The sequence below is a fragment of the Centruroides vittatus genome, unplaced genomic scaffold (assembly GCF_030686945.1).
Source record: "Centruroides vittatus isolate TY-2023 unplaced genomic scaffold, ASM3068694v2 contig_749, whole genome shotgun sequence".
Lineage (NCBI taxonomy): Eukaryota > Metazoa > Arthropoda > Arachnida > Scorpiones > Buthidae > Centruroides > Centruroides vittatus.
The window spans coordinates 1,013,392-1,025,723 of record NW_027122485.1 but is presented as its reverse complement, the minus strand read 5'-3'; the positions used below and the strand labels follow the sequence as shown (position 1 = coordinate 1,025,723).

The following is a 12,332-nucleotide window of genomic DNA, read 5'->3' as shown; positions in this document are numbered from 1 at the left end:
TTTAAATTAGAATCGATTACACTATCTTTTAGTAAACTAATAAATAATGTCCGAATTTTCTTCTACAGTTTATTTAAACTTATAAGGATTCATGCTGGAGAAAATTTCACACAGAAAATACTGTTTACTGTCAGAAAGTTATGTTTGACATTAAAAAAGGAAGTTATCAAAACCAACAATACTTAATTTCAAATTTTAATTAAAATTAAATATACAGAATTACGTTTTAAAGATTCAAAAATCATTCTCCGTATCCACAGTCTTTTTACATTCTTCAGATTTAGTTTTGGATTTTAGATAATGGAAAAAATTCTTCTTGTGAATGTGTTCGTGTGGTCCGTGAATTTTAAAACTTTCCGACATAGTTTCTGTGTTCTTAACTGAGTGGGTTTCGTTACTCACATCTACCATACTCTCCACATCGTTTCGATAGCCTTTAAATTTCTTATTTTGTATGTCTTCTCTAAGATCGGCAATAACTTGATTACTTTGCAAATGTTCTTTTTCGAATTCAGATTCAGTATGTTGAAGAGATAATCTCAAATTGTTAACACTTTGGTATAAACTGTAGTTATCAGATCTCAAATGGTCTATTTTGTCTCGAAGAATTTTTTCTGTGTTGCAATGGAAACGTGATTGTTCTTCCACAGTTTTCTGGATCTGACTAATTTGTCTTTTTATTTGATCATACTTTCCATTCAGTTCTTGTAGTTCTTGTTGTTCTAAGGCAATTTTTTTTTCTGCGCTAGATCTACGTCGAATTTCTTGTTTGAACTTCTTATCCAAAGAATCTTTCTCGCTTGCTAGCGTTTGAAGTTTATTTTCAAATCTTTTTATGTGATCTTCCAGAGATCTTTGATTTAATTTTATATCTCTATCAAGAAGTTTAATTTGTTTTTCAGAATTTTGTCTTTCATTATTTATTGATGATAATTTTTTCTCCCATTCATCTTCTTCTTTTATTCTGTTTTTTACTTCTGTTTTAAGTATATTAATTTGTGTTCTTAAGTAATTATTATCTGAATTAATACTTGACTTTTCAATTTTTATTTCATCGAGTTCTTGTTCAATGTTATTAATCCGTAAAACTAATTCTTCTTCGCAGTCTTTCAATTTTTCGTTAAATTTACTTAAATTTTCATAAGCTTCTTTTTCTTCTGTTAATTTTTTCTTAATTGCATCTATTTCCATCTGTGTTTCTCGAATGGATGCTCGAACTGTTTTATATTCGTCTTGCATAGAACGAATCGAGTTCTTTAGCATTTGAAGGCGCTTTTCAATCTCATCTTTCTCTGTTTGTTCTCTAGACAAATTCATTTGAAGAACCTGTATCTTACGTTTATATTTATCCTCTAATGTTTGTATTTGCCTTATTGCGTTGCGTATTGGGCCTAAGCGATTTGAAAGGCCTGTTATTTCGTCCGTCATCCCCGATATTTCATTAGCATTTTCTTCAAACACAGAATCTATAGACGATTCATTTTCATCAGTTTTTGGCGTTGCCGAATACGATTTTGTCACTTCTTTAAATTCTGATAGTTTGATATCGTTTTCTGCAGATGATCTTGAATATTCTTCATAAACAGGTGATAAATTTTTATTGTTTTCAGAATTAGATTTATTATAATCTATAGTATATTCTTCCAGTTGTTGGCAATTATCTGACTGAGAGACATCAATTATGTTGTTCAACGTTCCAGAATCTTCTTTCTTATCCATTTCGAGAAAATTATCTAATATAGTGTTCTTAGTTTCCTTACTTGATAATTGTTCTTTAATATCCTCCATATCGAAGGATTCCGCTAATGATAATGGTGTTTGTCCCTGATAATTAGCAAAATTTGTATTTTCCATGTTTTTAATTAAAAGAAATGCTAAATTAGCATTACGACTTTTAATCGCTGTATGAAGAACAGTATCACCCAAATTATCTGCAATATATAAATCGGTTCCAGCGTCGATTAATCGTCTTACAACTTCAAAATGCCCTTGTTCTACCGCTTTAAATATTGAATGGTGATTTTCGTGATCCAATGCATTCACATCAGCTCCATTCCTGAGAAGAATATCAACAATGTCGAAGAAACCTTGTGTGGTTGCTAAATGAAGGGGTGTTCTACCATCTTTATCTTTCACGTTGATATTTTTACTTTTGCTAATGCATCGTTTTAAAGCTTTCACATCTCCCACCCAGCATGCAATATGAATTGGTGTAAGATCATTTTCCATATCTATCCAATGTTCAACATTGTTAACATCATTTTCATCCATTTTAATATAAATTAATCCAAGAATTTTGCCGAGTTATTCAAAACTTTTTAATTATTAAAAGAAAACTTATAATTTATTATTAGGTTACAAGAATTAAATTTTGAATGAATATTCATTATCTATGATAAAATAGGATAATTTATTCCATATAATTTTTCTTTCATTTTTATTTTCTTGTATTAATACTAATTAGAAATTAATTTGAAAAATTTATTGATAATTTTTATGATTTTTTAAACTTTTCTCTTGCATACTAAATTAAAGATGTCCTGGGGAAAGAAGTATGCTTCCTTGCTAACTTTTCGTTTACAGTTCATAGTAGAAATGGTTAAGTCGGTCTTAAAACTCTGGGAACTCGAATTCTGCTCTGGGTTTAATTTTCAGAACTTTATGTCTGCATTGGTATATCCAGGGGCGGCTCTAGACCGCACCAGGCGCCGACATGGGGGGCAGAAAATTCAATGATAGAAACGCGCAAAAATAGAAATGCTCAAAAAATAAAACCCAATCACCTTATTACTACTTAACCCTACCCGCCAAAATAAATTCTAAACAACAGTGAGCTGGGTTGTGCGCATTTCAAAGATATACACATATAGCATGAAATTCGCCCTGAACGTTGTAGACTGTTAACCTTTTCAAACAAATATTGTTTCTTTTTACTGTTATTGTTTCTCATCCATACTAATACTATGCTAATCTTTCGGAGGTCTGAGTTATTAATAATGTAAAAAATGTATGTTATCTTCAGTCTCTATATACAGTTTAGGCCGCGACTCCACTAGCCGTAAAACAACCGTAAAACCCCTCGCCGTAAAAGCTTTTAATCACGTGACCTATTTGCGTTTGCGCTCGGATAGCGGTGGAGGTTCGGCTAGCGAAGCTTTTTACGGCGACAGTACTATTACGGTGTATACGTGATATATCAATATAAAGACAATAATTATATTATACGAGTTTTCTCTATATTATAATTACAAATATAGTAAAAGTAATATCTTTACTTTCATATATTGACTTTTATTATTATATTATTAAGATAATATACAGCATTTATAAGCTTAGCTTTTTTATTATATACTTCTCTAAATTGAAGGATTTTCCTTTGGCCGTTCATATCGCGTGTTTTAGGCATTTATTATTATAATCGGGATACCTCTTGTCGTAGATACATGAATACTTTCGGATGTTTTCGATAACTCTTTCCAGTTCTTCTAGAGTAGCCACGAGAGAACGTACACAAAAGCTCGTTTTCCGCCATTTTCGCACCGTGTCACGATGACCTAGATTTAACTGACTTCTGATTGGTGGATGGTACCGGTTTACGGTCGTATTCACTTCGAAAGTTGAACATTGCTCAACTCGCTTTTACGTTGGTTTTACGACCTGCTCAGGCGTAAAATATCATGGTCACGTGATTAAAAGCTTTTACGGCGAGGGGTTTTACGGCCCTTTTACGGCTAGTGGAGTCGCGGCCTTAGTCTCCACAATGAGCGGCCGGATGGCCGAGCTGTCAAGGTGGCAGCCTACCATTCTAGGGGACCCGGGATCGAATCCGAACGGGTCGAATAATCCCCAGGAATTTTTCGGAAGGTGGTCCGTTCGGATATGTCGGGCCCCGTCCCTCACCACCCGGTCGCTCCATTGTGGGCCTGGCCGAACCCATAATGGGCCTTCTAAAAGAGGTCTTCTTAGTGCCCATAGGCCGGAAAGAATTAAAAAAAAAGTCTTCACAATGAGATTTCGCACCACATGAAAACCTTGCTAGAGCCTCCCCTGGGTATATCGAATTATGATCTAGATAAACCCGTGGTTAACATAAAGATTTCTCTTATTCCTATCGTCACTGCTCACTGGATGACGACCGGATGATCGAGATAGTTAAAGCATCAGCCTTCTGCTCTGGTGGACCCGGGATCGAATCCTGGTTACAACTCCATGGATTTACGTTGTGAAAGAATGTGAAACACGTGATAAAACGACAACGAAAATAACAATCAAATCGTTTTATTGGTCGACTGAGGGAATAGAGATCGGAATGCCGGTCACAGAGACAATTATATTGATATATAGATACTGTATATGTATTAATACAACGTCGCCGCTCTCGTTCAAACTTCCCGCAACAATTAATATATATACAAATCCCACTTAAAACTAAGATAATTACAATTCAACTTAAACCTAATACTATTACAACTTACAACTAGAAAGAGAAAAGGAAAGACGAAGATAGTCTACTGGTAATTTAGATCGGTGGGTCCTGATGCTGGGGTAATGTCGACAATAGTCGCCTCGCAGACAGTGAATGTCCAATCCGTCAGCATCCAGGAAAATTAAAAAACGGTTACTCATAAAAAAGTCATTGGGCAGGAACGGGTCCTTGAACTTCTACGGAACAGCTGGGTCATTTATTTTCAAGTCCTCGTTCCTACGTGGTCTATACTGACCCTCTCTCTTTCGTCCTAAGCCTCGTATCTTATCTTCCGAGGACGTATTCTGATCACCGTCTCTCGTCTCTTACAAGCCGGTCGCTGATTGGCTAATCCAAACGATTAGCCAATCAGCGACCGGCTTGTAAGAGACGAGAGATTAGAGACAATGACCAGAATACGGTTCCCGGTGTCCGTAGGTCTCCTTCGGGCAGGACCCTTCCTGTCCCTTTGTAAACTGGACCCACGAATAATACAGTTCCTGTCACATGACAGGAAAGGGTTAAAAACAGGAGGAAGAAGAATTACCCGAAAAAGAAAGGAATTCTTATTCTATATACAATTATACACACACACACAAAAAAAAAAAAAAAAAATATACAAAAAAAAAAAAAAAACATGACGGACAGCCACAGCGTGACGGGCTGTTCTGGATACGTGGGGCTCCGTCCCTTACTACCTAGTTGTCCCATTATGAATCCATGCGATTAAAAAGCCCTTTTACATATCATAAGCAACATTTCAATTTTATACATTACGGGCATAACTGAATCTCAATGGACTTAATCCACACGTATAAAGGATGGGAAAGATTATATTCTGTTTAACCAAAATACCTGTTTGTTTGGTTCGAACTCAGATCTGGATTTCTCATAATAGGAGAATCCTTTACTGCATTGTCCTTTCTTCTATTTACTCATAAAAAGTGTTTTAAAACATATCAAACCTTATATATATATATTTTTCATATTCTACGCTAGAATATTCATCAGAAACTGATTAATTTTAGAGAGTATAATCGGGAAGGCTGATATATAATGAGGACGGATTTTCGAAACATCGAAATTCCCATGAAAAAAAGAGTTCACTGAAAATATAGATCTGTAAGATTTATACTTTTTTTTTTTTTTTTTTTTTTTTTAGTAATTAGAATTAGACTTATTCTTATTCATTGGTTTATTTAGTTACGGCAACGCGACACGTAAGCGATTTTCCGAGGGGATGCCTTCCGGGAGGTCTTTTAATGGAAACTAACACCTATTTAGGTGTTACTAACGTGAAGAAAATCCGGAAAACTACACGTTGGCGAGGCACAAACTCACTATCGGTGTTCAGTGGTGTTCACGCCCACTGATGGGCCTTTCTTTTTCGTCTTTCAACATTAAGATCCTAGAGAAGTTGATCTTATTATCGATTCTTGACAATTTTACCTGTAATGAGCAAAATTGCGACTATTTCTATCTTTTTGATCCTTTCGCCCTGAAGGCTATTTTTATTCATACTTCTTATGTGTTCGACCAGGTCCACAATGAAACGGCTGGGTGATGAAGAACAGAGCCGAAATGTCTGTGACAGATCTCGCGTAAAATTTTCTAAATTTTCTTGCCGAATTCGATCTGAGTTACTCAGAACGGTTGACCAAGGCGGTTAAAGCGTCAGTTCTTCGTCTCGGGCATCCAACTTTTGGTTTGACATACTCAGGAAAATTATTCATAAAAAATTTCCGAGATTCCTTATCTAAATGAATTTCCAGAGAGCGGCAGGTTGGCGCCTTTATCACTTTGGCCATCCGATCATCACAAATCATACAATTCCCAGGAATTTTTCATGGTTGATCTGTCTCAGATATGTCCGGTCCCATACTTTACCACCCAGTCTATTTATTGGCCGGATGGCCAAGCAGTTAAAATCGCAGCTTATCGTTTCTGGGGAACCCGGGATCGAATCCGGACGGGTCGAAAAATCCCCAGGAATTTTTCTGAGAGTGGTCCGTCCGAATATGTCGGGCTCCGTCCCTCACCACACGGTCGCATTATTGTGGGCCTGGCTGAATCCATAATGGGCTTGCTAAAAGAAGTCCTCTTAGTGCCCACAGGGCGGAAAGAGTTAAAAAAAACCCAGTCTATTTAAAAATGGAAAAATCACGAACCACATGATCGATTTTCAATTGGTTCTTTATTTAATTTTAATTGAAATTGCGGCCAATATAAAATAAGGTTATAAAATGTAATAATACATGAAGTGAGTTTTATTTTTAAATTATTTATATAGTGAATTATTATAACTTTTATACTGTATATAGTACGTTAAACTACGCCAAATGCTGTCGTTTTCTTATTACTAAATTGTATAAGTTATAAAAATTGATTAATTATACAAATTTATTTTATATTATGACTTTGCACATATTTAAAATTAAGATTAATTTTACAGATTTTATTTACAGCAAAATCATAAATTTCGAAGTTCTACGGAAATATCTCGTATGTCGTTAGGAAATACCGCAATATTTTAATTTCGTTAGAAGAAAGAGGGCGTTAGTTGTGAGATTGCGTTGTTCAGAGGAAACAAAATGGTGAGTGATTGGAAAGGAATAATTTTTAATAATCGATTAACATCTATTTTATATTATTCTTCTTACGCGTTTTGATTACATATATATAAATTTAATACATTAAAGTAAATTAATCTGCCAATTTATTGGAGAAATATATTATAAAAATTGAAAGATTGGTTATTCTAATTTAGCATCGTGTAGCTTTTAATTGTTAATCGGGAATGGGTTTATTGAATATTAAATTTTCATAAATGTATAATTTTCATTCTTTATTATAAATTTTCTATTCTAATTACGTTCTGGTTACCTAATTGTGAAGATATAAAATTTAAAAGTTACAAAATTTAGTATAGATAATTTTTATCTGTAACCCTTCCTCATAAAACATTTAATCCTATCCAGGGCTTAATAATAATTTAAATCATTCAAAAATATACAAAATACAATTTTTTTCTTAACTAGAAAAGTTGAATTACATTAAAAAATTATCTCGTCTGTTAACTAAATTCATAACTTTATACTTTTATTAATCATTAATTTCTCTAAAAAATTATCTTTTTATTTCTTTTTTACAGGGATAAATTAACCATTCTTTTATTTCTTAAATTAACTTTAATAATAGAGAAATTTTACATGTAAAATTGGATATCAAACTTACAAGAAATATATATGTAATGGTGATAATTTTTTATTCGGTATTTGAGTTATGGATAATTGAGAATATACTTGATGTCAGTTTCTAACTGAGATTTTAATTTGTGATACAAATATAAAATTATATATTGGAAGTGGAATGTAATGAAAATTATATCAATTAAAATAAATAAAACTATATTTCCTTACTGAAGAGACAATATAAAATAAAATAATCAACCATTCCAACTTCAGCAAAAATTCTTTAATCCTAAGAACGTTTTCAAACGCATTAAGCGTCCATCTTCAGTTACATCTTTAAATTAAATATGAAATTCGAACTAATATTAAATTCGAACAAATATTACATAAATTAACAGTACGATTACAATAAATAAATAAATACATAAAAAATAAAAATAAAATAAAATAAACAGGATTATCGTAATTTACAAAATTATGTCAATATTTCATCAACAAATAAAAATAAAATAAAAATAAAACAAAAAATAAAAACGAAACCAAAAAACAACGTGCGGTTTAAACCAATCACGGATTATCGCTGTATTTCTTTACAAATGCCTTCATCCGTCATTAAAGATTTAAAACAATATCAGCTCTAGGATTTATCGTACTTCTATGTTTAGCCCAAATCATCGCACAAAGATTTCCAAGCTGTGGAAAGCCCATCAGCGTCCCTATAATTAATGCATTGCGTACTTGTCTGCGCTCTGTGGATATCCAATTTTTCGAAAAATTTTATTGCGTGTCTCGATCTAGTAGCCCTGATGATAGAGGCTTGGTCCCAAAAGACCGTGATGCCTTGCTGCTTAGCATAACTTAGAATTTATGTAATATTTGTTCGAATTTAATATTAGTTCGAATTTCATATTTAATTTAAAGATGTAACTGAAGATGGACGCTTAATGCGTTTGAAAATGTTCTTAGGATTAAAGAATTTTTGCTGAAGTTGGAATGGTTGATTATTTTATTTTATCAATTAAAATATAACAATTTACATTGCAATATTCTTTATAAAATAAGTTACTTTTCAGTATGTTTTTGAAGTCGGTATTTCAGCTTTGTTTAACAGTTACTTCATGTTCAAAACTTTTCTGTGAAAAATCATATCCAAAATTATTCATTAATGGAAACCAATATTTATATGAAATGAAAGTAAAATCATTTGATAGGAATATATATAACCTTTTCTATATTTCATAGAATGTTTAAAATACAATACAACCTGCAAGAAAGAGAACCTTACTAGGATGGAGATGTAAAAATTGGAAAAATTTCAGATATTTTAGCATTATCATCAAACTTTCTCATAAAATAGTTTTTTGTTCATGTCTCATAGGTTGTGGTTTTAGACAAGCTGTTTTACCTCTTATTAACCCTTGATTATTAAGGTATCATGCAGATGATGATACTAAATGATAATGTGGTGGATTACATAGTTTATTTAATTGCAATGCTGTATGATTACAGACACAAAACAACACTGACTTGCATTCTGTTACAGTTCAGACTTATGCATGATAACATACATGGTTTTTTCTCTGGTGCTCCTCACATGTCTTCAAAAACTTTGTCATACTTTGCAGCTTTTCAAGTTTAATATTTTAGTTTCTGTATTACTCGAAGCATTCAGAAACAAAGAAACTTCATTAAAGCACATTGCAGCTTTGATGGACAGAATACACAAATTTTTCATTTTTCTTTCTGTTCAGCCTTTGAGAATGTCTGGATGGCATTTTTATATTCAGAATTATTTCCAATTGTAATTCTCAACTTAGGTGCTGGATCAGCCATGATCTCATGAGCATTTTTTTTATTCATTCTTCACATACTTCCTTCTTGACATGAGTTTTTTTAGTGTGTTGTGGCAATACAATACATATCCATTCACTGGTATCTTGTTGAGCATCGATAAAAACATGTTGAGGACATCTTTAGATTTTCCTGCTGCATGACAATGTTTGATCAAATACTTTAATAGTGTTGTTTGTTGAGTTGTAAAACTTAATTATTTTGGGCTTGTTTGATTCTTGTCAATTTTTGATATATGTAAATCTTGAATAATTCAAAGTTGCAATTATTTCATTCCTTGAATTTCAAACTATGAGGATTTCCTGTACTATAAAAACATTTCAAGATTGAAAAAGCTTTTTTTTCTGTTGTGATGATTGAAACTTTTTAAAAAAAAAACTTTTTGCTCTTTAGTTAAACATTGATTAGTTTGATTTTACATAATGCAGATTCTTTGGCATATTTTAATGTCATAGAAAAATAAAAACACTAAAATTATTTATTAAAAATTAATTTATGGGTATAAACATGCAATTGAGAATGTACAGTGAAAGTAGAAATTACAGAATAATTCTTTTATTACATAACAAGACACTTTCTTTGTTTTAGAAAATAAATTAGTATTATCATGCTGTGTCTTGCTTAATGTGTAATATTGTAAAGTACTATTTTAGTTTACAACGATTATCGACTCTACTGTGTCTGAAACAACCGTTAACCTACCGGGTACTTTACTCGGATTCGCGTTAGCGTGCCAGGCCTGGACTTTAAGCGTGCACCGAATTAAATAAAGACAATATTTGTCAATAGAAAAAAACCAAAGATTTAATTAGTCGTTTAGCAATAACTATGTACAATATTTAGTAAAAATCAAACAATAATTTATTCTAAGAAATTCAACAAAGTCAACCCGACAATTCTCGATTCAAATCTATGTCTAACTTAACTCTATTCCCCTTGGGAATCCGACAAAACCAAAAAGCTTAACTTATAACAATAATTCTTATAACTAGAGATCCTAATCGTCACCTCAATATACTCGGAACCTATTTCCTCAAACTCTCAAGACTTTCTCAGACTGTCGATCCAAATTCGAATCACTTCAAATCACCTTGGAACTATTCGAGATCCTATCGGACACCTCTCTATTACTGCTGCAAAGCTCACCAAGCTCGTTGCTATCAGAATTCACCTCTCTGTCTTCACTTGAGACTCGGGATTTATAGTGTGAGGTGACGTCACAATTCTGAATGCGGTCACTCCCCTCATTTACATACTTAAATGCTAACAATAACGTTTTTCATCGTCTGGCAGCCCTTTTTCCGACAGTTTACTCACTAACCTTTTACATTATTTGTTTTTACAATTCTTTCCGGGACGTTTTTATTACTTAAGGTTTAGCGAGTTTTATTTCGTGCTTGTGGGTTCTCCCCCCCTCTTCTCGGTGCGGACCTATTCTTTGCCGCTCGGGGAGCGAAAATGTGCGTGAGTCCTATGGCGCTTTTCTTTCGTCGGTGAGTTGGGTTTTATTTCTTCTCTTTTTAATTACTTAAGGTGAATGGTGAGGAAACCTTCGTCCTAACAAAACATAAGCCCCAAACAAAAATAGAATAATAAGCAAAATAAAAGTAAAATAAAAATAACGCTCGGACTTGGTTCCTTACAATATGAACTAGTACATCTATGCTTATTGAAATTAAATTTTACCAATTTTCCATTATTGAGATATCTGGAATTAATGAGTTACTATAACCAAACAGAAAAAATTATATTAATGAACAGTTATTCATTATGACATTGCCACAACACTTATTTAATTTAAAACTACATATTCTCCATCTCAAATTAGTAGTGGCTTGCTCCTATACCTCATACTTTTTTTTTAACATAGTTGTGCTGGTCATCTATCTAACTCCTTTCAGAAGTCATGTTATTTCAATTTTGAATTGAAATAACATGACTTCTGAAAGGACATTTGGTTTGCATTGGAAGTTCACATATAGTTAATTGGGCTTCCTGCCCCTAAGGCTGTGTTTCACAACCTTTTTTCTACTCGCGGCACACCTATGACTCTACATGACTCAACACAGCACACCAAAATGTTATTCCCCTCAAAACGTATCTGATACTATTAATAGAATTTCGTAATGACATAAACCTATTATTATGTTGGGTTTTGTGAGTTATACTCGGTTGACACCGATGGCTGTGTAGTGTGCTGGACCAGAGTCAAGGCATAGTAATTTCAAAACAAGACAAAAGTTAAATAAGTGTGTCTGTATTCAGGAATTTCCTAACAATATGACATGTATTCAATATAGTGTCCTTCTATAGTGGGATGTATATGTTTCTATTCAATTTTAATGTTTTCAGGCTTTTATGTAGCGTGTGTGTTATGACACCTGTAGAGGAGAAAACAATAAGCACCCTATTCATCCTCCATAGATGCCTTATTTCCTGGGCAAGTTCCATGTACAGTACTTGCTGACTTTTTCAGTGCATGTGTTTTGTACATTGTGAGTGTTTGGAATGGATATGTCTATAATGTATGTGATTTTATTGTGTTTGTCAATGAGTGTGATGTCTGTTGTGGTAAATTGTTTTGTGATTATAGCTCTGTCGTACATTTTGTGCGTGTCGTTTTCCAATACTGTCTGTTGAATGTAGGCCTATTTGTAGTATGGTTTGTCTAATAATGTGTTTCTCTGCAAGCTCTTGATGTATTTGCTACTTGATTATGTCTATGTAAGTTACCTGTCTGTGCCAAGAGCTTGCAACCAGAAGTGATGTGTTGTATGGTTTCTGGCATGTGACATTTTCTGCATGTGTCATTTGTGAGTGTTGCA

The 12,332-nt window shown here is 33.1% G+C and overlaps 2 protein-coding genes across 2 annotated transcripts in view; one reads left to right on the top strand and one right to left on the bottom strand.

Moving 5' to 3' along the window:
* Window positions 1-199: 199 nt before the first annotated feature.
* LOC136981256 (ankycorbin-like) lies at window positions 200-2,289 on the bottom strand. Its single transcript, XM_067277542.1, has one exon. The coding sequence runs from the start codon at window positions 2,269-2,271 to the stop codon at window positions 235-237; it is 2,037 nt and encodes a 678-aa protein (XP_067133643.1). The 5' UTR covers window positions 2,272-2,289; the 3' UTR covers window positions 200-234.
* A 4,641-nt stretch (window positions 2,290-6,930) lies between these two features.
* RpL36A (ribosomal protein L36A) overlaps window positions 6,931-12,332 on the top strand; it is a 59,240-nt gene continuing 53,838 nt past the window's right edge. Inside the window, exon 1 of the mRNA XM_067277579.1 lies at window positions 6,931-7,059. Within this exon, the coding sequence (XP_067133680.1) occupies window positions 7,057-7,059 (3 nt within the window). The 5' untranslated portion in view covers window positions 6,931-7,056. The remainder of the gene's footprint in view (window positions 7,060-12,332) is intronic.

What these genes read in the sequence shown, in the direction of transcription:
- LOC136981256 (XM_067277542.1), bottom strand. Translation starts at nt 2,271, where the DNA reads ATGGATGAAAATGATGTTAACAATGTTGAACATTGGATAGATATGGAA.